The sequence below is a fragment of the Syngnathus floridae genome, chromosome 1 (assembly GCF_059516105.1).
Source record: "Syngnathus floridae isolate MCC-2025c chromosome 1, RoL_Sflo_1.0, whole genome shotgun sequence".
NCBI lineage: Eukaryota > Metazoa > Chordata > Actinopteri > Syngnathiformes > Syngnathidae > Syngnathus > Syngnathus floridae.
In genome coordinates this window covers 10,263,099-10,287,423 of record NC_142413.1, presented here as the reverse complement: position 1 = coordinate 10,287,423, position 24,325 = coordinate 10,263,099, and the positions used below count along the sequence as shown (strand labels likewise).

At 40.6% G+C, this 24,325-nt stretch overlaps 1 protein-coding gene and 1 long non-coding RNA gene across 2 annotated transcripts in view; one reads left to right on the top strand and one right to left on the bottom strand.

Annotated features, from left to right (window-relative positions):
- The window catches only part of LOC148403999 (uncharacterized), a 156,908-nt gene that overhangs the window by 6,520 nt on the left and 126,063 nt on the right, over positions 1-24,325 (bottom strand). The gene's annotated exons all lie outside the window — the stretch shown is intronic.
- Positions 804-6,396, top strand: slitrk4 (SLIT and NTRK-like family, member 4). Its single transcript, XM_088388718.1, has 3 exons — positions 804-973; positions 1,651-4,174; positions 4,418-6,396. The coding sequence occupies exons 2-3, from the start codon at positions 1,693-1,695 to the stop codon at positions 4,564-4,566; spliced, it is 2,631 nt and encodes an 876-aa protein (XP_088244844.1). The 5' UTR covers positions 804-973; positions 1,651-1,692; the 3' UTR covers positions 4,567-6,396.

Sequence of the window (24,325 nt, the reverse complement as noted above, 5' to 3'; positions counted from 1 at the left end):
GGCCACCTGCACCGCATCGGACTAGCGGTCGAATAACTGCATTATTCATTTTTTACGCAGCTGGTTGTGCTGTCGCTCTTGTTGCCCACTATTTTTGTGCCATCATTAAAACTCGACACTTTTTACATTCATCCTTTTGTGCAGCTCAAAACATTTTTTTCCTGCTGCAACCGGCAAATTGACATTATTCAAGGATGAGTACAACTGGGATTCTTGCAGTGAATGGAAAAATGAACCTTCAAATACACAGAGGAGAACTATACACTAATGAGAATGGCAGTGTGTTGTCTTTTGAGTCGTGAAAAAATATCCTTGTGCGCAACTTCAGCACTCCGGATCCTGTCAAACATACCACTGTTTATTAAGGGGATCATCGGTGGCGGCTGAACCGGACGCACCGCTTTGACAGTACTCTTATTACCCCTCCAGTTGTCAAAATAATACGATTACAAGGATGGCTGACTTGTGGCATAGCATCACCAACCTTGTGCACCTTCCCACGCCTAGGAGTCGCTGGACGCGCCATCAAGATCTCTAAAATCTGCCCCCCTCCCTTGTGTTGCATTTCACCAGCCTGACTGCAATCCATTTGGCTCTATCCTTTTGAGCCGAGTAAATGTTCCCTCATTCTCATGGAGGTGGGACAACCTTGGGACTCAAGCAAGCAGAGGGTGTTTTTTTCCAAGCACGCGCAGCCCGTCGGCAAGAGACGCATCGGGTAAAATAGGAGCCCACCCTGCTCTCCTGTCTCCTTAGCATACCCCCCCCCCCCCCCCCCCCCCCCCCCCCCCCCCCATCCAGGCCAGCGCGCTTGGCTTTCCGTTGATGCGCAGCAGTCTGTATGGAAATGAAGGAGCGGGGAAGCCTTGTTGCTTCCCTGAAATGTGTCTTTTCTTCGCGGCTGGGAGCGCTTCATTCAGGTCCCACCAATGCCGCCCGAGTCTCCAAAAGGAGTTTGCCACAGCAGCTTTAGGTGAGTATTGATTTGTTTTTATGCATTTTTTTTGTATGTTCGGTTCAGCTGAAACAATTCCCAGGTAACCTACTATTTAAAACAAACGTACATTTCTAAAAACATTTTGAAAGTGTTATTAATAGACACCGTCTCAACTCTCCTGCATGCTGTCAGATGGTTTCCTAAATAACCTCAATGTGCAGCTGCGGCTGGCATTAAACCAGACCGTTATAGAACTGCGTCGTTTGACTTTGATTATGATGGATAGGCAGGGAGGGAACAACGTTTAAGGTCTGCCGTCCAAAACGTTTCCTTTAAAAAAAAAAAAAAAAAAAAAAACTGTGCCTATATGCAACAGACGGTGTGTTCTCCATTTCCTGAGCATATGTTGATTTTTTTGCCTTAAGCATTTGTGTATCCAGTGGGTAATTGAATTGAAAAATAAAAGGGCAAATAAATAAATAAATAAATAAATAAATAAATAAATAAATAAATAAATAAATAAATAAATAATCTGATTAGATTTTTGTTCATTTGATATTTTTGGGTAAGAACGTTTATTAATTGATGTTACAATCAATCAAGAGCAGATTTGGCTGTAAAATTGAAAATGTCCTTGACAGCATATGTGTAAATCTTGTAGCGTGTATGCTTGTGCATGCACCTGACTTTTTTTTTTTTCTTTCTTTCCAAAGGCTACTAAATGATTTTCTGGGGGAGGATTTTTAATCGGCGAGATGATGCTCGTTCTCCTGCTGGCAGCCTTTTGCTCTTCAATCTCAAGCTCCTCCCTCTCACCCCCCTCCATGTCGGATGGACTCCCAATGGCAGACCCTTCTGCTCCGGACTTGATGTCTGAGACTTGCAGCGCCTGCTCCTGCTTGTCGGTGGAAAATGTGCTGTACGTGAACTGTGAAAAGATCACTGTCTATCGACCGACGCAACTCATTCCGCCCGTGTCGTCATTATACCACCTCAACTTCCAAAATAACCTCTTAATAATTCTCTACCCAAACTCGTTCCTCAACTTCACCCATGCTGTATCTCTGCAGCTGGGGAACAATCAGCTGCAGAACATTGAAGGTGGCGCGTTCATGGGGATGAGCGCCTTGAAACAGCTTCATCTCAACAACAACGAGTTGAAGGTGCTGCAAGCCGACACTTTTCTAGGAATCGAAAACTTGGAGTACCTTCAAGCTGACTACAACTTGATCAAGTACATCGAAAAGGGAGCGTTCAACAAACTGCACAAGTTAAAAGTGGTGATTCTGAATGACAATCTTATACAGGCACTTCCTGACAACATCTTTCGCTTCGCCTCCCTCACACACCTGGATATAAGAGGAAACAGGATCCAGAAGCTTCCGTATTTGGGTGTTCTGGAGCACATCGGACGGATTGTCGAGCTGCAGTTGGATGATAACCCCTGGAATTGTACGTGTGACTTAGCGCCTCTCAAGGCATGGCTTGAAAACATGCCCTACAATATTTTCATCGGAGAGGCCATCTGTGAAACGCCAAGCGATTTGTACGGGAGGCTGCTGAAAGAAACAAATAAGCAAGAACTTTGCCCCATGGGCACGGGAAGTGACTTTGACGTTAGAATGCCGCCCGCTTTCCCCGACACGGGTCAGGCATCCTCCCCGACTTCTGCGGTGGCCATTACCACAAAATCGCCAAAAACCACAGACTCGTCGAAAATTTACGGAAATGGAATTGTAGCCGGTTTACCCCCTTTTGGAAGAAATAGCCAGATTGTTTCCTTTCAGACACGGAGCCCCCCGATGTTATGCCCACAACCGTGTAGCTGTAAAACCCACCCTTCCGATTTTGGCATTAGTGTCAGTTGCCAGGAAAGAAATGTCAAAAATCTAGCCGATCTCATCCCGAAACCGCCAAATGCCAAGAAACTTCACTTGAGCGGGAATTACATTCGCGAAATAAACCCGATTGATTTCCAAGGATTCGAAGGTTTAGATCTGCTTCACCTCGGCAGCAACCAAATTGTCAGCATCCAGAGAGGTGTGTTTGCTAACCTGACTAATCTAAGACGACTGTATCTGAATGGAAATCAGATCGAGCAGTTACACCCGGAGATGTTCTTGGGCCTCACCAATCTACAGTACCTGTATTTGGAGTACAATGCCATTAAAGAAGTTCTGGCAGGCACGTTTGATTCCATGCCAAACTTGCAACTGCTGTATCTCAACAATAACGTGTTACGGAGTCTTCCTGCCTATGTGTTTGCAGGCGTCTCTTTAGCCAAACTTAATTTGAAAAACAACCACTTCATGACCCTGCCAGTAAGCGGTGTCCTGGACCAGCTGCGCTCTTTGACCCAGATAGACCTCGAGGGCAACCCATGGGAGTGCTCCTGCGATTTGGTCGCTTTTAAACTATGGCTAGACAAGCTTAGTGACGGAGTGGCAGCTAAAGAGGTGAGATGTGCCTCCCCCGTGCAATTCTCCAACATTGAACTGCGCCTGCTAAAAAACGAGATCCTGTGCCCAAAACTGATTGCTCGGCCCCCGTTTATTTTCACCAGCGCCACCCCGGTTTTGACGTCAGTTTCCCCCGCAGGAGTTGGCAAAGCCCCGCCGGGAGGTCCCGTACCTCTCTCGATCATGATCCTGAGTATCCTCGTCGTGCTGATACTGACGGTGTTTGTGGCCTTCTGCCTTCTCGTCTTTGTCCTCAGAAGGAATAGGAAACCTGCCGGGCGGCAGGAGCTGGGGAATCAGGAGTGCGGCTCCATGTCGCTGCAGCTCCACCGGCACGGCCACAAGTCAGGCAAAAAAGGGTCCGTCCCGGGCGACGAATTGGGAGGCGAAACGTTTATCCCCCAAACCATTGAACACATTGGCAAGAGCCACACGTGCGGCATCGGGCGTTCGTCGGACATGGACGCGGGGTTCAAGTTTGCCGACTCCCAAAGGCAGAAAATTATCCTTCGAAGTAGCGCCGAAAAGGATAAAGACGCACTTTCCACCTTGGAGCGCAACAAGCGGCTCAGCACAATCGACGAGCTTGAGGAATTCCTCCCGAATCGAGAGCCCAGCATGTTCCTCCAGAACTTCCTGGACGGCAAGAGAGATTTCAACAGCATAGGCATGGGCGCCTACGAAATCCGCTACCCGGAGAAAACACTTGATAGAAAGATGAAGAAATCGTCGCTGATAGGTGGGAACCACAGTAAGATTGTGGTGGAGCAAAGAAAAAGTGAGTATTACGAGCTGAAAGCCAAGCTCCAAGGAACACCTGATTACCTTCAGGTGCTTGAGGAGCAGACCGCACTGACTCAAATGTAGAAACGGTCACGTTTGATTCAGTGCCGTGATTACATACAAACACGGCAGCGTCGGGTACACAGATCGGCTTTTGTTTTGCTTTCTCCCCCTCTAGTTGCACGCATCATGTAACCCCCAACCCTTTTCTTTTCTGTCTTCCCTTTTCTCTTTGCAGCCAGCTGTGCGCATACACTCCCTCGCACACACACACATTCAACAAAAAAGTGCCTTCTGGAAAATGGTAATGACCAGTGCTTAGATGGACAAAATGGCTCCGCACTACAAAGCTTTTACATGGATCGACGAGGATACACTTTACAGTGAGAGACATTCGGATCATCCATGCCACATGTATGAATCGTACTTAGACACCACGAGACAGCCTACAAACAACCCGACGGTCTTAGTATTTTTGCTGCTATGGAAATGGTGACTTTTTATTTCTGGTGTTATTTCATTTGAGTTTTTTTTTTGCCCCAATCAACTCAAATGATGGTGGAAACAGTGCTTGAGAAAATACCTCGGAGGCTGCTTTCCCTCTTTTTATAACAGAAGGGTGGAAACAGGAAAAAAAAAGTGGGCACCTCAGACGTATCCTTCTTGAATCCTAAATGTACAGATATCTGATAACACTAATTTCTGGGATTAGTTACAAAGAATGACTCAGCAGATTCTCCCTTGCTTTTTTTTTTCACTTTGTAAGGCTATTTGTTTGTTCATGAGGGAAACTCTCTGGGGCTGCTTGCAGACTCAATGCCATTTTGTCAGGATTATACACTCATGGCAGGATACCTCCTCAAAATGGCTCCAGTTTTGCGTTCATCCGAAGGCAACTGCAAAACTCTTAAGACGTTAATTTCATGACTTTTTTCTTTGTGTAAAGAGCCATGTTTATCTATATCGTGTATTCTGAATGGAGTTGTGTCCCCCCCCCCCCTTTCAAGTTACTATTTCTCCAAATGTATGTTTTTGGGTGAAAACGAATCGGCAATTCAACTGTCAAGAGACGTTTCCTAAAATGAAAACCCAAGGATAAAAGAGTACAAAGCTGCTTGCCATGTAAGCGTAACTTGGAATTTATTTTGTAAGTCTTACATTATTTGTATCTGTGGGACTGGTTTGTAAAATACACTGACAAACATCTGCATATGCACACACACGCACACACACACACACACACACACACACACACACACACACACACACACACACACACACACACACACACACACACACACACACACACACACACACACACACACACACACACGCTGCTTGACGGAACATTATCATCAAGAGACTACGGCCCAGAAATGTCAAAGGGATGGATCATTAATATGACTCAATCAGTGATGAGCCTGTCACCTTTTGTCAGTTCTCAATTCCTAGTAAAAAAGAATTTAAAAACATAGTTAGTTTATTTTTCTATGCGGGGTTATTTAAAGAGATTACGGTATTATTAAACAAAGGATAGTGCCCTGAGAGGAACTAACTTACATCAGAGCTAATACAAGTCACTGGTAGAAGTGACTGTTGATTTGGTTCAATGTTTTTTTTTTTTTTTTTTTTTCTGTTTGCTTAACAAGTTAACATGATGAACTATGGTGAAATGTGATCTGTGTTGTTACGCACGACAAGCCTGGCGGAGTCTGTGAAAGCTCCGTCGGGTTCCTCATTCTTACACCCCCCCCCTCCCACCACAGCATCTTGTAAAAGTTTTCTTATGAACTTATGCAACCAAAATAAATGTGCATTAAACTTAATAAGGTTCTGGATGGTTAATATCGCAGTGGTGATACTCTAAAAATGTGCGCACTTAAGATAAGGACAGAGTCATATCTTCAGACAATGTGCAATATTAGGGAATACTCAAGTAGGGAATGGCTTCAAATTTTGTTTGTTTTTCTTAAAGTTTGAGGGAATAGTGTTGAAAGAAACGATGCAGTTTAAAATTAATTGATTTAACTCTATGCGTTTTTTATTTAAACTGATGACGTTCAACTGTTTGTTGCCATTGCAAATGAGTAGAATGTAACTTGGAAAGTATAATAAATACAATTTTTTTCTATCAGTCATAAATCTCCTGTATAACGGTTAATTTTCTCTTGTATGATCATGTCAATATGAACGTATTAAAAGAAGCACCCATTTGCACTGTGTCCCCACATTTTATTTTGATCACACTCCTATGCAGTGTTGATGGTAAATGAAATCAAAAGAAGTGCAAAAATGTACAATATTTCCCCTGGCGAGGTTACAAATGCGATAATTGGAGCATGTTTTGTGGAAGCTTTAACTGCAATGCCTCTTTGACTCATGCTTTATGTGCCACAAATCTTTTATCCAACAGGTATAAAGGTTTCTCCTGTTTTAGGCACCAATCAAACATTCATGCTTGTTCCATTTCAGGATATGAAAAAAAAAAAAATCCGGATTTCCGTCAGTGTTAATCCAACCTATGGGGCTTTTGGGGAACCAAGTAGCTGAAAGTATGACTCATCCAGACGGCAGAGAATTTTCCTCATTAATTATTAATACTTTGGCAGCAACGCACGAAAAAAGGACGTGGGAAAGGGTAGAAAATTTAGATAAGTTCTCCCCCACAGAATGCTTACTGTTCTGCCCCTCCTTGCCCAATAGATGCTATTTGTTATCATATTGTTAACTATATCTGCTGGAAATGTGTGTCGTCTCAGGTCGCCATTTTACTGCAGTGACTTGAGCGGTGTTCTGAAGCGACTAATGTATTTATCTTATTGCAGTCGGAATGTCTGATAGCTGCTTTTCAGTTGTTATATTTGATGTGACTTTGAGAGTATGGTGCAATTATTTGCTTAAATCCAAAAGTAAATGTCATACCTGTTTTGGATGAGAGCCTTCTCAACCCGTATGCTTGGGGATATTTATTTCTAATTGCAGGCAAATTGCAAGGGAACCGCATAGCAGTATATTTCACATTTAATTGAGGCGATACACGCATGTCACAGTAGAATCTCACGGCACGTTACCGAGCAAAAAGGTGACAAGAAAGTAGGAATAGAAAAATAATTGACTTCTTTCATGTGAAATTTGGTCCTGTTTAGTTGAACAAAAACTTAATGTACTCGCAGGAGAGCTGTGACTTATTCTGTTATATGAAGGGCAACAGGTGGATACGCAGTTTTAATGTACCTTCTTCCATCTGATGGAAAAACATTTATTCATTCACCATATCACTTCATCGCTAGAAGAAATAAATGAGAAAAAGAAATCTTTATGGCTAACAAATCATTTTCTGACCAATTGAAATGAGATCATTTCCCATGGCACGCCTGCCACGGCACTCTGGTCGAAAATCACTGGCGACTTAAGGGCACACGTTTGCGCTATGACATTGACCACAGTGGGCGCTGTGAGCTACACAATTCCAGATGAGACAAAAATACGAATAAAATATCTGGATTGCGTGAATAAATCAGCAATGTCAAAGTTTGAAATGCCTGAAATTTTGGACAGCTTTGTTGAATGTAACCAACACGTTTTTTTAAATCGTATTTGCTATTGTAATTTATTTGCCGTCGCCTCTCCACAATATTTTATGTACTGTGTTCTCCTGTGGCATTTAGTGTAATTGTGAGCTAATTTCCTCTTAAACCCTTTGCTAAGCTGTGGGGTAACAATTGTAACAGCAGTGGTACATTATTGTCAGCCTGCAATGTGCTGGGGAATGTTACTGTCGTGCTTTTGGCATCTGTTGTGGTCAGGTGGATGTTTGAAGAGGGATGAAAGAGGTTGGCATCTCCCCGGTTACCGCTAATTACTCAGTGCATCCCCAAAGAGGGAAACAATACCTCACCTTCTCACCAGCTGTCTCATTAGATGCGGTGGCGTTGCTCACTTGTAGATACCAGGATGCCATTTTGGCAGCGTATTTTGTGACATTGATGAAAATAAATCACCTTGTTGGATATGTTGTAATTTTTCTTAAAGAGCGTGTACTATTTCAGATGACTGTTATTCTTAGTTTATGAAGCCCTTGAGCATGAGGCGCCAATATGTAACTTTGGTGGGAACACTAAGTCACAAGCCAGAGGCGAGATGATTTAAGATTTTTCTGACTTTGGTCTTTGTGCAGACAAAGTTTTATCATAGGAACTTTTTGCTCCAGACGGAAGCTATTCGGGCCCTATAGTCACATCATTTAATGAACTTTTTAAAATTGGTTATTGCAGAAAAAAAACAAATTATTTGCTAGTCAAATGAACCAAAGTTTTATGTGTTACTCTTCAGTTCTTTAAATTCTATTTATTGTGCTGAAAATACTTCTGTCTATATAATATGAATTCAGAGTCAGATGAATGTAAATGAGTGTCTTTCGATCTCTGCCCTGTGATTGACGGTGGACCAGTCCAGGGAATATTCTGCCCTTTCCAGATAGTCAGCTGGCATATTCTCCTGGTCCCTTGCTACTAATGTCGCTTATGTGGTTAGCGCGTGCACCTGCCACACAATCTTGTTTAATGGTTTGAATTTTAGCTCGTGGACATTCAGTAAGGAGTTTGCCTGCTGGTTGCATTTGTATTAGTGAATGAGACCCAGTAAGTAATGGAGAGCGTACGTGCGTGTACGACTCCAGTGTCTCCGGTTTTGTGGAAAGCAGCGGTGCATGTATGAAAATGTGCGACGTAATTTCAGATTGATATGACTGCTCCTAAAAATAATTACTGCAGATGTAATGGCATCATTGGCTGCACCTTTGGGAGCAAGAGGGGAAAGAGTGGGGGGTGGGAGATGCGGCAAATTAAGAGGGGAAGAGAGAAAGAAAGGGTTAAGTGACATCATACAAAGAGGGCCGAGTCGGGATTTAGACCTTTTTTTTATTGTGATGCAGACGTACTAGTCCCATGTTCCATTTTCTATATCCTCCCTGGAGATGTTGCCAGGCCTTCACTTTGCATCAGCAGCCACATCATCAATTAACACCACTGACGCAGTCCCACTTCCAGCCAGGCTGCACGCAACACCAGCTGTTGCTTTTGGTTTTCCCTCTCCCCATCATTCTCTTCAATTTGGTTGGTCTTATTTGTCCTAATAAATCTGATTCAAGAGCATTTATATTTTATGTTTTTATTATTTTCTCACAACGCCAGTTTCTGGCTTTTCCTATTTTTGAATGTTATTCTAGTTACCCTCTTTATGTACTTTTATTGTGGTTCTTGAGTGTAAATTATGGAAGCAATATCACTATGCCTTCGCTTTACTATTCTTGACTTTTGTTTAGTTTTTTTTCTCCCTCAGCCCAGGAAACAATTCTGTTTTAGTTGCCTCTCTTAGATTTTATTTCCATGTTCCAACTGGATACCTGCTATCGACTTCAGACTTGTACATGATTCATTCCTCTTAACTAACAAGGGAAAACATTTCACCTGGCCAACTGATCTCTTTGAGACGCTCCAAATACTCCCTGAAGTTGACCTACAGGACGCCATATGTCTGTAATTCCTAAATGGCAAATGACAAAGCTGAAAGTCGACACTTGAGTTGATGCACTTGGATCATATAAACCCCGATACTGTCTAAATAGTTTTTGAGCTGACTGGACTCCTCGATACTTTTAAAATCTGCCGTTTGAAATTGAAAGCGTGTGTGGGTAGAAGTGAAAAACACTGTTTGCCCTTCAGATATTTTCTATTATTTTCTAAGGGTGATGGCCATTCAAAACATTGTTGGTGTCAAAAGAGACAAAGCTGACCGTGAAGCACATGTGTTGTGCCTCAGTTATTTAGTGTGGGGAGCCCTGAGTGCAAGCCTCAAGGCACAAAAAGTAAACCTTTGTTCCAATTTCAACATATTCCAAAAATTCATCAGTGGAGTGTGTGGAGAACATGTTTTTTTTTCTCATTCTATTTTCCTCAATTGCATATTTCTCCCAAATATAACTTGAAGTCTCTCATTGTTTTGAAATTCACTATGCTCGTGTCATTTAAAAAAAAAAAAAACATCCTCTTTAGTGGGTATTTTGGCTTAATGATGAGACCATTTATTAATATTAAAAAAAAATACAAGTTCATATTCTTATTACACTACATTGCTACAGCTTGGTCTGAAAGGATGAGCTCCTGCCATCCGTATTATCAGCTGCCAAAACCTCTTAAAGGAGATAATTGGGTGAGTAAAACTCATTTTTCCATGACAGTATCATCATCGGTCTCGTGAATTACAGCGTAAAGAGTTTTTTTTTACTCTGCTGTTTTTTCCCCGATTTCATTTTTCAACATAACATGCTTTGGTTTGTTGAAAGGCTGACTATGAATTATTCATTCAAAATAGTTTAAAAATGAATTCATTCAAATGTTGCTGAAGGAAAAGTTAAAACCTGGGACAGGGTTGAAAACAGTCGTAGTTACATCATTCCAACATATTTGAAGAAAAACCTTTATTATTATCATTATTCCTTTATTGAAAAATTACTTTGTGCATTCTGATGTGTGGTGGTGCAGGTGCCGAATACCAAAGGACAAAGAAGCCAATCCATTCATCTAAACCTTTTTGCATGTGTGAAGCATGAATTTGGATTGCTAAAAATGAAACCAACCCTTGCTGACAAAATGGCTCATGCAGCCGGCATGTGATCCATTTCCAATCAATTCATTCATCACATTCATCAACGTGCAACCCTTCCTAAATCATTGCGGACTTGCCTACAGCCTATGTCCTGACTACCAGCATTAAATGTATAGAAAATCGATGGACAGGTGAATTTGATGTGGAACGAAGTGACAATTTTACAATGTGTTTCTATTCCACGAAACCAGCGCTAATATACGGCATCAATTCGTGTATGTTGTGCTCTGTCAATTACCTTGAGTGTCCTGGACCAAAGCATCAAAACATAAAACACTCCTGAGTCTGCTCTAAATGCAGAAGTCACATTTTGTGCAGATGTGTGAATGTGAAAAGAAGGAGGAATCCATTTTTACTTCTTCAATTGGTGACCTATCAAGTGTGATAGTCTTGATCAAAAAACAAAAACACTTGGACTATCAATGCGTGGATCATCATTGTCATTTTCATTTCTGAATATTTGAAAGCGATTGAAACGTCAGATGATTCGTCAGATGATTTGAAAGCCGCTGTGGCAGTTACACAATTCATCTGAACTTAAAAGCAGCTGTTTCATTGCTGCTGGTGATTAACGTGCATGTATTTCCTCTGGGTGCTGCATTAATCTAGGAGGGATCAATAAAGGCAAGGGAACACTTGCAGATGAGTCAAGGAGACAACGTAAGAGCTCTGGGAGTGTCTTTAGAGGTTACTTGCTTGTGGGTACTGTATGTCTTTGCGTACTGTATGTCTTCGGGCATGTATGTTTTGTACATGCACACGTGTTATAAGTGTGAAGATCCCTGAGCAGTGAGGCAATTCCCTTTTGCTCTCTCTAATCAATATCTTTAATGTCAACAAGAAACACTAATCCAGAAAATACAACCCATCTCCTGTCTGGATTGGATTTAAATGTATCGTCAAAAACTCTTTAGAATTTTATTCTGTTTTTCTGGATCATAGCTTTCCAAATGCAAACTAGAATTTGAAACGGTTTGCTAATTATGAACCAAGGGCATATATAGTTGCACCATGCTATTCCTTTGGGTTGAATATTTTAGTATTAGGTGTACACAATGAATGCGGCTGCTATCGTCATACCTGAAAGCAGCACAGTAGAATCTTGTCTTGAGGGAACATAGTCGATACGATACGCATAATGATACAAATTCAATAAGAGGACAGTCCACGAACCACGTTTTGCTTAGCGGCCTTTTTTGTGATGGAACACCGTGTCTCATCCTTTTCCTGTCTTTCTGTTGTCTTTTCTTTTTGGTCCCTCTGCACTGAATTATAAGCTGTAGTTTCCCTGATGTTTTATTGTGATTGATTAGGTTTTCTTGCTAACTAATGAATAAGCCCCTGAAGGACATGGGCAGACCAGCTTTGGTGGTAATGTGGATGAAGACAGCTTATAGACTACTGACGCCGCAGATTTTGTGCTTACCGTGATTATTTGGATTTGGTGGGAGCCATTACAGATAGCTTCAGGCTTTATCTCACGGTAAAATGCTCCAAAGAAATGATTGTTTGCATTAAAGTTGGACAAGTTTAAGGAGAAAACATTCGAAACAGTGAGTGTGTTTTTTATTTTATTGATTTTCCTCACACAAATACTTTTCACTTATATTATCACTTATTTCAAGGGCTTGCAGAAAAGAAGTTGAAGGAATTTACCCAATAAAATATCAGATAATCATTTAGATGGTACACTTGTGGAAACTACTTGGTTGGCTTCCTTATCCTATGCTCATGGCTCTCAATTAATACATCAAAAGCGAATTACAATTAAAAGTTAATTAGACTTAAAGATGGTGGGGGGAGGATCATGAACAAAAGCCCTTTCTGTGAGAGGTTTCAAGAGTTGAGGAGATGCTCTGCATGGTTTGTTCCCACGTACGTTATTTGAAAAGCCTAAATTGTCTATAGATGTGCATGGTTTGTCTATACCTGGGGTAGTAAAATACAAATCCTAAAAAAAAAATAAAAATAAAAAATACAAACGAATGAATATTAGGCTGTATCTACATGCTCCCTTTGTATTATTAGGATGAAGCGACGTCCTGCAAAGGCTGATCCAAATGCTGACCCAACCAAAACGCAAAGGGAAGCCAAACATTTTTCATTTATTGGACCCCTAGCATGCAGTAGGCGCCGGGCAATGAAAGCTACACAATGAACGCACTGGTCAAATGCACAGTGAGCGGGACAAGATGAAATTTGGCCTGCGATAATACTAAAAGAAGAATGCCCAATCTCACCTGATGTTGGAAAGACCATACCAATGAGGTGGATGGTAGGCCGCATGCGGCATGTATTGAATATCCTGGTCAAAAATGTATAGAATTTGATTAACTTTGATTGGTTATCAAAAATCCTCTATTTCTAAAGTAGTGCAAACTGTTGAAAAATAACTGCATTGAGAATCACTGCAAACCATTTTGACACGATATTATTCCGAATTCTGCCAATGTTGGTTTTTCTTATTGAAATCCACATTTTTTGTAAGCCGTCAAACATTAAGGTGTTGTGCAACCAAACATATTCAGAACACATAAGCTACTTGAAGGAGACTTTGGAATATCATATACAGTCATTCTAAAAATACAATTATTTACAGTGTAGAATATTTTGATATCCTCTTATTTTTCCAAATGATTTTTTTTGCTTTATTACATAATGCAAATGATTATCCTTTAATCACTCATTGTTTTCTTGTCTCAAAATCCAATTGTAACTTTTCATTTAATAGTTTGAAACTGCTTTTTTCCCCCCCACAAAGCAACATTATTAGGTCTCAACAATGCATTGTACCAACAAAATAAATTTCAGAACTCCTTCATAGAGCAGAACAAATATTTTGACATATCACATGATACAGCAAAGCCAGCATCTCTTAATTAAATATAACTTACATTACACTCATTAATGCAAATTTATAATATAAGTAAAATGTGTTGTAATGTTGTTCACTCATGTTACAATTTTGTGGTGTGAAGGCAAAACTTGAACTCAAATGCAGGAAAGGAAAAGTAAGGAAGGAGATCTCCAAAGAGTGTATTTTCAAAAACAACAAAGGCAAACAATGTGCGGGAAAAAACAAAATCCAGGGAAGTAAATACAAGCAGACGAGACGCCGCGGCAAACCTGGACAAGACACATATGTCTGAAGGGAGTTGATGGGTTGACACAAGGAACAGGGTTGACGAGAACTTGTGCTGATGAAAACTTAATGGGTTGGCAAGACATAAAAAGGAACATGCCAGGTGTGTGGATGTGTTACACCCTTTCTTTGATAAATTATTTAGAAACAGCTACACTAATCATAAACAGGAAACACTAATAACGAACTAAAGTGATATTTCTATATTATATAAATTCTACAGGGACTATATTGTGATCAACTGGACTCCAACCGCAGAGCTCACCGTGTCTTCCTACTTTAAATGTTGAAATGCTTGCTTTTTTTTTTTTTTTCAAATATAGCCAAATGTTCTTTGTTTTTGGCCATTTTAGAAAATAAACCACAAATGGAATTTCTAATTGGAAGAGCTTATATGAAAATGATCTTATTGTTTTGTTTGTTTTGTTCATTGCAGTGGGTTGAACATTGTGATTTAAGAAAGATTAAAAAAAATCCCTCAAACATGTTTTTTTTCTGTCTTCACTGGCGGTGCTAGAGGTGGAGCACTGGCCCCCTGAAAAATGTTTGGAGATCCCAGGTACCCGGCCAAATAATTTTGTATTGTCCAATTTTTCTGATATTTCTGTCACATTACCTCATCACAAATAATTAAAATCTAGCTCTGGCTAGCTTCTGTCCCCTTTCCTGTTCTTGTAATATAAATCACCTTTTCTGTCTGTTTCTATTATGTCATGGATTCTTCATATTTATGTTCGATACATAAATATGCCCCCCACCCCATATAATGGGTAAAAATGTTAAAACAATACCAAGATAGATCTCTTGTATACGTACTCTGGCAAATATATTCAAGTCACAGCAAAGCCTCATTAAAAGCCTAAAAGGGTCCATTTTGTCCTAATCAGGTAAATGAAGTCAATCTGAGTTCCGTCAATACTGAGACACCTCACAAGGGAGCGTAACGGCAGCTTTAAGTTCCATTTTGTACTGCACTTTGTCTTCCCCTTAAGGCATTTGGCCAAGTACAGGCAACGTTCCGCCACAGTTTGCTTTTTTCTGTCACAAGATCCGTTTTGCATTTTGGAGCTTCATGTGGTGCGCCTCCGAAATGTCAACTGTCACTCGTCAATCGAGTTTAACGTGCGTGTGGAGCGTGTGCAAGCTGCCTCGGAGCGCTGCAGTCTGCGATTCCATTTCTTCCGTTTGGAATACTGACAACGAGACCTCGGTCGACCTGCTGAGTTGATCACCGAGCCGTTAGATTGCAGTTAATGACACGTCGTTCTCTGCGTATTGTATTTTTGTGTCAGGCACCGGAAGACATAGCAATAAACACTTGGTATTAGTAGTTATACAATTTATTATTACTACTACCACCAACTAATACTGTATAGATGATAATTAGGATCAGCGATTCAGAAAACAAAACAGGGTGAGCTACAGCAAAGCACATTGCCAGTACCAATGCTGGCCTCTTCAGCGACAACATGGGCTGAGAGGAAATGTTTCCGTGTTGGTGAGAGCGTGACAACTGCAGTGCCTCTTTACCTGCAGTGTATTCATGCCTCGATCGCTCTCCCTCTCACTCTCTCTGCGATCCTTGCCAAGTCAGACGGTGTTGACGATGCATTAGCTGGAGACATTTGTGTGCGTGTGTGTGTGTTTGCATGTTGACAGAACAGAGAGATTTAATTGACACCCACAGGGAGAATTTTTCATGCTTCCAAATGCTCTTCCACTCAAATTGGAAAAAATGTTCATCTATATGTGCACCAAGGAACACACGTGAGCAGGGTCTCTCGTGAGCATTTGTTTTGTTTCCATCAGTGCATAGAAAGCCTTGGTATCCTTTATCAAGATTTCTTACATCTGGATGTGTTACCCATCTGTTATTCTCTTTCTCAGGATCATCCTCCATGTGCTGCATAATGAAGACTTTTAATGTATTGTCACTTTACGACACGGCCACACACACTCAGGGGAGTGCAATACATCCTACCACCTCTTATCTGCCTGGGTGTTTATACATTTACACACAAGTCTGGATCATTATACTTGCAAGGAGCCACTAATGACTGCAGTGTGTTTATGTTGCCTAGAAGCCATAATGGCATCACTGAATATTTTTTTATGGCTGCTTTACATTTGCTGTTACTGTTCAAGCCAAAACCCTTTTATTGCCTCAACTTAATTGAGTTGTTGACTATTCTTCATCTTGTGTGCCAAATGCAAATCGTCCACACTGACGTCAGGAGCAGTCAGTCATTATTCATTCTTTCAAGTCAGGGGTTCCCAACCAGGGATGAAGTTTTTACTTCCTTTCAGCCCGTTAGCTATTACAGTTTATTGGTCATCATTTAATTATTTAAGAATGTCTATATGTTCTTGTTCGCATGGCATGGCATTGCACACTTTTCATGTATGCACATTCTCCCTTCTAGACTTACCGCCGCATGTAAATTAAGAATGAGTGTGCAAATACTAATGAAGTGTGATTCATTGAAGTCTGACGATGGCTGTAAATCATGGCGCATGAAGTTTTCCTAAGACGTGAATGTATTTGAAATCCGTGAGTTAAAAAATAGCACATTTTAAATATTAAAGTGCCCTTCAGTACAAAGTGGATATGTTGCTGGCCAATCAGGGCTAACACACTAACACTTTGAAGAAAAGTAAACTTTTTTTTTCATTATTTTTTTACTTCTGTAGGAACTACATCTATTAAAAAATAATAGTGCTTGTGACTGAATGCATGTTTGATGGTAATTGTGAGGGGACTAAAAAGGTGGTGCGCTTGCTGTTCCACAGATCAGCAGTGCTCAAACAGCTTGTACCAAGTCTGTCACTTTATCACGCAGACATATTTTGACTAATGGCGCAAAAGCAAATTAAAACAAATGATTAAAAACTCACTGACACACCATTACAACGACTGTGATTGTTTGGTTGCTCTAATATTTTGTTTGTTCTAACCTACCTACCTACCTACCTACCTACCTACCTACCTACCTACCTACCTACCTACCTACCTACCTACCTACCTACTGAGTGTGCGGGCGACAACAACAAATGACACGAGTCGCGAGTGAGAGGAAGAATACAAAGAGTTCTCTTTGCATTACTTATAGCAAAAATAATGGTTTGCATTCAGGTGCACTCTACAGTCAAGACAACAATCAACAGTAAATGACAAATTTCCATATAAATTACTGTTATGTGCTCAGCCTGAAAGTCAGTAGTCACAGTGATGTATTGTGCCACTATTGAGCCTTTGTATGGTGCTAACCTCTCTCAGCGTGAGGTTTCTGTAGTCTTTCACACACAATATCATTCAAATGTAGCGGGTCTTCAAATATTATTCTTGCATTGATAAATGCTCATATTTAGCTAAATGTACCAAAATGATTGGTGCTGTTGTAAATAGATTACACACTAACATTCATTTACATGTGCTAGTTATTTTATAATTAAGAAAAGGCCTTTCCAAAGCATCATGACATTTAGTTATATTGTACACTGAGCTCTTATAATTTTTAACTCAAAGCTTTTTTTTGCAAGGTAGATAAGATGAGTGATTGTATGCCATTGTCATTGTTTTTAATCTGTTTGGTTCCATCACCTAATTTAAGTTTTTTAATTCATAAAATAATGACGACATTTCCTAACTAGATTTCACAGGATATCTTCCTTTGGTGGGAAAAAAAATGCAAAGAACAACAAAAAGGCTTTAGCCCTTTGTCAGTGATAACACCCACGCTCCAGATGTTTATTTCTTCGAGTTACTTTCACAAATCTGTCTTGGAATGAGCCCATAAAAACTGACTGGAAAAGGGCTGACCCATTCAAAAAAGAAAGAAAGGTGCTTCAGCAAATTCTCATTACTTTTCATTACTATTATTGCTAGCTCAGACTAAAATATTGAGTAGAAGGATGAACAACATTGTGCTAACTCGGCATTGCTATGATTAGGGAAGGAGCAATCCCGCTTATTTCAAATAAAGAACTATTTCTTTGCAGCAACATCCAGGAATGTTTAATTGCCACGCTTTTCTTATGTTTTACCCACGTAAAGTGGATATCTCGACTGGCATAAGTGCATATTGTGAATGTGAGATCTGAAGAATGCGATTGCTGTTGGAATGACCCCCACCATTCAAATGTCCTCAAGACTATGATCATAGACAATACATCTTTGTATCAGACAAAAAGAATCAAACTTTCAGACCTCCCGTTTATCAGCACAAGCCTCAAACATCACAGCTTTTTCAAAAACCTGATAATCGCATTTCCTTTATCTGCCTGGCGGAAAAATCTGGAAGCCACGGAATTTCAGTTAATACTGCAGGGTCTCGCCAATCTGTTATAATCCTGACCAGGAGATTAACAAAATTCCTCTCCGTTTCAGCACATGGCAACAAAGTTGAATTTAAAACCTTCAACACATATTCAAATCGGATGTAAAAATTTGTTTCAATATATTGAAATAAAAACGCATAATCTTCTGCTGACTGTTACAGAGCTACTACTGGCTGGGCACAGATCTCTAACAAGTAACCACCCACTGCACTGAAAACACTCTAGACACTTAATTCCACCCCTTTGGCAAAGTACACCTGTTGAGTACATCTGGTGATCACTTAAACAGAAACTCTCTTCTGTTTTGTAATGAAGGGTTCCACTTTAAAAGTAACACGCCAAGCAAACATACCTAACCATTGGCAAGACATGCAAAGCAATTTGAGTCCAAATCCAGTCAAGACTCATGAATACCAAATCAATGACATGGGTAGGTCCATTTTTTAATGCCCATCTAGCACAAAACTGTGTGTGTGGGTGGAATTTTCTTTCTGTTTGTATGTTCATAGATGCACTCTGGTAAAAATGGGTGTTTGCGCCGTTGTGGGAGTTAACACAGCTGACTTGATTCAAGAGATGATTCCATTCCACATGGTGGAAGGGAGTCCAAGCAGGAGATCAGCATACGTACAGCGTGCTTACTTGTATAACTGAAATAGAACTGCAAGATGACGTAAAGTTGGCCTCTCTGAAGTGGCTACTTAGAGACGGCCTTCCACTGCCTTTAGAGTTTAGTTGGCACGAGACCTGAAAAGGGACAGGGACGGACGGAAACCCACTTGTCCCAATCTGAGGACTTTGAAAAAATATTTTCATCCTTCATCCGCAAAATTCTCCCAGACAGATAGACGGTTCCATCCCTGGGAGGGAACGCCCACCTCTGCTCCCATCCATCAGCTGTGAGTGAGGGCCCATGGAAGTCAGGGATAAATTGGGTACAGCTTCTCCAGTAAGTGATCTTATCATTTGTCTATTCTTTCTGGTTTGATTAGTCCTTCAGATAAGTACGTGCTGCCAACCTCAAGTTGCTTTCAATGCTTCTCAAGTCAAGGCGTCTTGATTCCTCCAATACCTATAATAAAACCTCAGCGAATGCAATCCAATTCCAAGCTGTTATTATATTATTCACCGTGTAGGAGAAGCTTTTGGGAAATGTCTTTATGACGCCATCTGCGCTGTCTATCTCTTTGCAAATTAGTACAAGAACTGTTCTCATTATAACAGAGCAACAACTTCATAACAGCAAGCTCCAGTTTGAATACAAAGGTAATATTGGAAAAAAACCAGCGGACCTTGCAATGGCAAAGTGTACAGGCAATTGAAGTCAAACATTTTTATGTCTGAATAAATAAATAAATAAATAAATAAATAAATAAATAAATAAATAAATAAATAAATAAATAAATATTAAAAAAGTAACTTGTGGACACCATAAAAGTAGACCATGTTGAAATCCTAATTCTCCTCTGCCAAGTGCCTCTCACCCGCCTTTGGCTCACGCATTTGCAGCAGTGCTACATGTGAAATTATAACCCTCAAAGTGGACTAAATACGTACATTTAGATTTCACGACCCTTATGTGTAGATGCTCTAGCGATAATTGTGGAAAAGCTGCACATGCCCCCTTTGCCTTTTCTTATCTTGCAGATGCATCATAGTTACAGAGTGCTGCATTGCAGTGTCAAAGAAAGTCTATGGTTGCCTTAGAAACATGAATCTCTGGTTTACCTTTTCGTACACATCACAACATAATACACTACAGCAGCCTACATTATGACCTCAATAAATCAAAATCTTGCTCAAAGAGCTTCAATAAAACATTACAATCCTCATGAAAGGTTGCTTCATAGCTAACCTGTTGAAAGAAAAGTGCAGCAATCTCATCTAGGCCAACCCAATAAATTGGCTATGGAATGAATTGCACAATATATAAAGGTTCGGTAGTAACCATAACCAGTGCATTTTGTAGAGGAAAATACTGTAACCATCTTTATACCACTGGTGCATGGACTCTGGTACTGCATAAGCCACAGTTAAAAAGTTTCATTATTTAAAGTGCTTGGAAAATAACTACTGGGTTTCCGTCAGGCTGCCAGACTACATTAGGCAAGGAAGCTGGCAAAGTTGCAGCTATGGCCATCATAATATATGGTTTTAGTGGATAAAAACAACCAAATTTCCTTTCGCTTAATTTATGCACTTGAGTGGCATTGTTGACAAAATCATAATCATGGGAGGGAAAAAAAAGTTTTAAAACAGGAATGAGGAGGAGTCCTAGAAAAAAACAAAGCCATTTCGTTTGTTGCCTTTCTTATGCTGAGTTTTTAGCAAAAAATAAACGCACTTTTTTTATGACATTTCAGGGAACTTATGTTGTCTTTCAGCCAATCAATAACTAAATAAATAATCCAACACCGAAAATCTTCCAATTGTTACTTGGAAGGATATGCGACCACAGCTTGCCTTTATTTTTTTCACGTGAAGTGGCATATCTTGCTCGGATCAGTGCATGCTGGTTTGGCCGCCTTGCGGTATACAGTACATGTCATTGATGTTTCTGCCTTGGTTAATTATTTACAGGCTTTAGATTATGTGCTATGAGATTTCAACAACAAATCACAAACAGCTGATGTCAGCTATGGCTCATGAGAAATATAACAAGCAATTTAAAGTTGTTATTACATCCATCCATGGATCCATTTTCTACCACTTATCCTGTTCAGCCGGTGAGTTGCAGCCTATCCCAGCAGATATTTCGATCTCTGGGCATCTCAATTGAACTAGAGAAGACTCATGAACATGATGTACTTTTGTTTGTTCGGATAATCATGCACAACCTGCATAACTGACTTCTATGAACCAATCCAATTCTACTGCAGAGTGAAAGTCAAGATTTTTATTGTAATTTAATTGTATTGACTGGAATCTCTACACGTGCACACATAACTGCAAGTTTGTGCTCAAGCACCTGTACATTTGCCCAGCTTTTTTAAAAAGGGCCCTTTGTTTCTTCATTCCGTATCTAATTGTAATTCCCCTCATTAATCTATATATGTATTTCAATATAGCTGTGCACATTATAGCTTAAGTAATAGTGAGATTTTTTTTTTTTAATGATTTATCTTGGTCTCACTTTAATACATAACCCTACCATTTGAACATGGGTGTGTAGACTTTAAATATCCACGGTAGCATCCCTTGCTGACTGTGTTGATGGAAATAAATAAAAATACAGAGCGTTTGTTTCTTAATTGTATAAATACGTTTGGCGATAGATGCTCTTTGAAGGGGAGCGGGGCTTGAGCACCTGCTCTGCCTTGTCTGTACATGTTTGTTCTTTGCAGCAAACAGTGGAGAAAAATATATACATGCAAGTCACACTGTGTGCCCCAAGCTGACCTGTCACTGCACCTGAGAAATCAAAAAGTCAGTTGTTATACAGACAAGACAGTGTCAGCAAAAACACCTAGCTCAGCAAATGGGTTCGTGGCCTCTTTTCTTGCCTTCTTGTGTCCTTCCTTCTATCCTCCCACTCATCCTTCTGTCAGCTCCCCCTTTGACCTCAACTCAAAGCAGCCTCCTTTTAACTGCTCTCATCATTGGCGCCGACCCCCCCGTCTCCTCAAGCGTCACGTTTTTGCCTTGTCTCCTCCTCTTTATCACTTCATCCATCAGTCCCGCATCCCTCTTCTCCTCTCTACTTTCCCTCAGTCTCGTTGAGAGGCGTTTTCATTGCTCTCCTCCAGCTTCCCTACGTCGTCAGCCCCACCCCGGCTCCACGCCTCACGCACTGTCCTCCCTGTTTTCTACCCACCCGAGCTGCATTTGACCTTAGTAAATGCAGCCACAGAACACCTATTGATTTATGCATACAGATGTAGTCGGTGTGTGCGCTTTTGTGTGGATGTTCACCCTTCTCAATGTCACACACTTGTTAGCTTCCCAAATCCTTTTCAAAGTGTGTGTGTATGTGTGTGTATGCATTTGTCAGGGCTGTGCGTACATGCCTGTTTGTGTGTATGTGACTGTGTGCGTTTGCCTTTGTGAGTGTGCGCATGCACTTGGCAAGCCTGCGTGATTGAGATGGAAAGGGTGTTGCAGGGGTGCTCGTCTGCATACACAATCAGACAGACCCCGATTTAATCTGACTGACGGCCTGTCCGCCCAACCGGGTCACAGAGGTACGCTTGTGGCAGGGCTCTGATTGGTAGATAAAATGATGCTTTGCTCCGCTTGACTCTGTCATTCCCTTCCTGAATAATGTAGCTTTTTGTTTGATGAAGAGGGACTAAGGCACTGCGGGAAAGTGCGAGAACATAGTATTGAGGATGTGAAATGTGAGACAATCAGAAGCAACACGAGAAGAGGAATTCAATCGGTGAGGAACCCTGGGGAAGCTAATGAGAAAAGAGCAGTCAGATGCTACTTGTGGTACAAGAGGCAGCGAAGGGGAAACGTATACCCAAGCAAAGTAGATTATGCAAAACGAAGACAGATAAAGAAGACTGATGGTCCAGGTTGAAAGGTGAAATGAATAGCATAACATCAAGTAATAATATATTTGGCATTGGCGGATTCAGTATTGAAAAAACATATTGTATAGGGATGAGAAATGGAAGTGATGAATGTGTTTGAAAATGGAGATGCAGCCTCCCAAACATGGGTATTTTTGACATTATACTGTTGGTAAGGGCGGCACAAGAAAAGTGTTTAACACTTCTGCCTCTGACTTGAGAAGTCCCGAGTTCAAATCAGAATAAAGTGGGCCCTCCCGGTGTTCACAACTGGTTCATTGAAGATTATAACTACTCATGTGTGCAAAGGTTTGTACTAAAATATGTAACGCATTTCGGAAGGGAACAATTATTTTAGGATTTTCACTATTTTCTGTTTCCTATCTCTCTCACGCATAGTTTTAAGCTGTAATATCACCATTCCTCGCTAGATGGCTGATATGGCACAGGTAGTCTCCACTTTACTACAACTTGAGTAAGCCTAATCATTTTGGGTGGATTTGGAATGATATGCAGGACAGGCAGCACCTCAGTAATAAAATTTGAGTAAGTTGATTCGTGACAAAAGATTCAGAAAAAGACGTCTTGCACTCGATGCTAATTTTATGCCATCCTGGCATGTTAATTAGGACTGAAAGATTCACAAAATGACATCTTTCACGTGGTCCTATGTGCTTTTGACAAATTGTTGCCTCCTCCATCATTAAAGTTGCCCATTCCCGACATATTTGCATTTTTAAAAACACCAATGTCCAACTCCCTATCCACCAGGTCAAAGAGATGTGCTGTTTTTAATTTCTTTGTTTCTTTTTTGAAATCAATGAGGTTACAGTAAGTTTTCAATTATTCCGTATGAATATAGTGCGTCACGTTCATCTGGGTTTATTTCAAAGACCATCCACAACTCAGTTTTGTAGTCCCTTGGCTCAAGCCTTTGAGGACTTCTTTTCCAATTCAATATATGATTGAAGAGCCATGCAGTATATTGAAGGAAATTGTCTGAAAACTATGTAAAGAAGGAAATGTTGACCACTGTTGGTTGTATGCAAGTCTTTCCCTTTCCATTTGACTCATTGGTAGTGCTGTCAAATGTAAAATATTTAAAATCCCGCAGCCAACGCGCTGATTTTATTTCGGCAAATATGAGGATTTAGGGAAAATGGAATCACATATGCAATGGAGAACATAATCTCTTCGTGTGGTAGCTCAACTGTAAAATAAGTATTACACATAATAGTCACTGTACCAATTCTTTAGTACCCAGAGTGTCTTTTGGGTCCCGTTCATATTCATCATGTGGATTGCGGGTTAATCATGAAACAGGATCCAAGCCTCATATGGGAACCTGCTGATAGCGTTGACCAAATCTGGCTTTGCAGGAAATGTGACCGGATCATCTCATCAGCACTACCAGCTCGGGACCATCGTTTGAGATAACAACTGGAAGCCAGCCAACATGGCCTGGATAAATAGGTCACAACCAAAG

Bases quoted from the DNA above. Each gene is read 5' to 3' on its own strand.
- slitrk4 (XM_088388718.1), top strand. From the start codon at position 1,693: ATGATGCTCGTTCTCCTGCTGGCAGCCTTTTGCTCTTCAATCTCAAGC. The intron at 4,175-4,417 runs GTGAGTATTACG...TTCTCTTTGCAG, and splicing joins TGTGGTGGAGCAAAGAAAAA to CCAGCTGTGCGCATACACTC.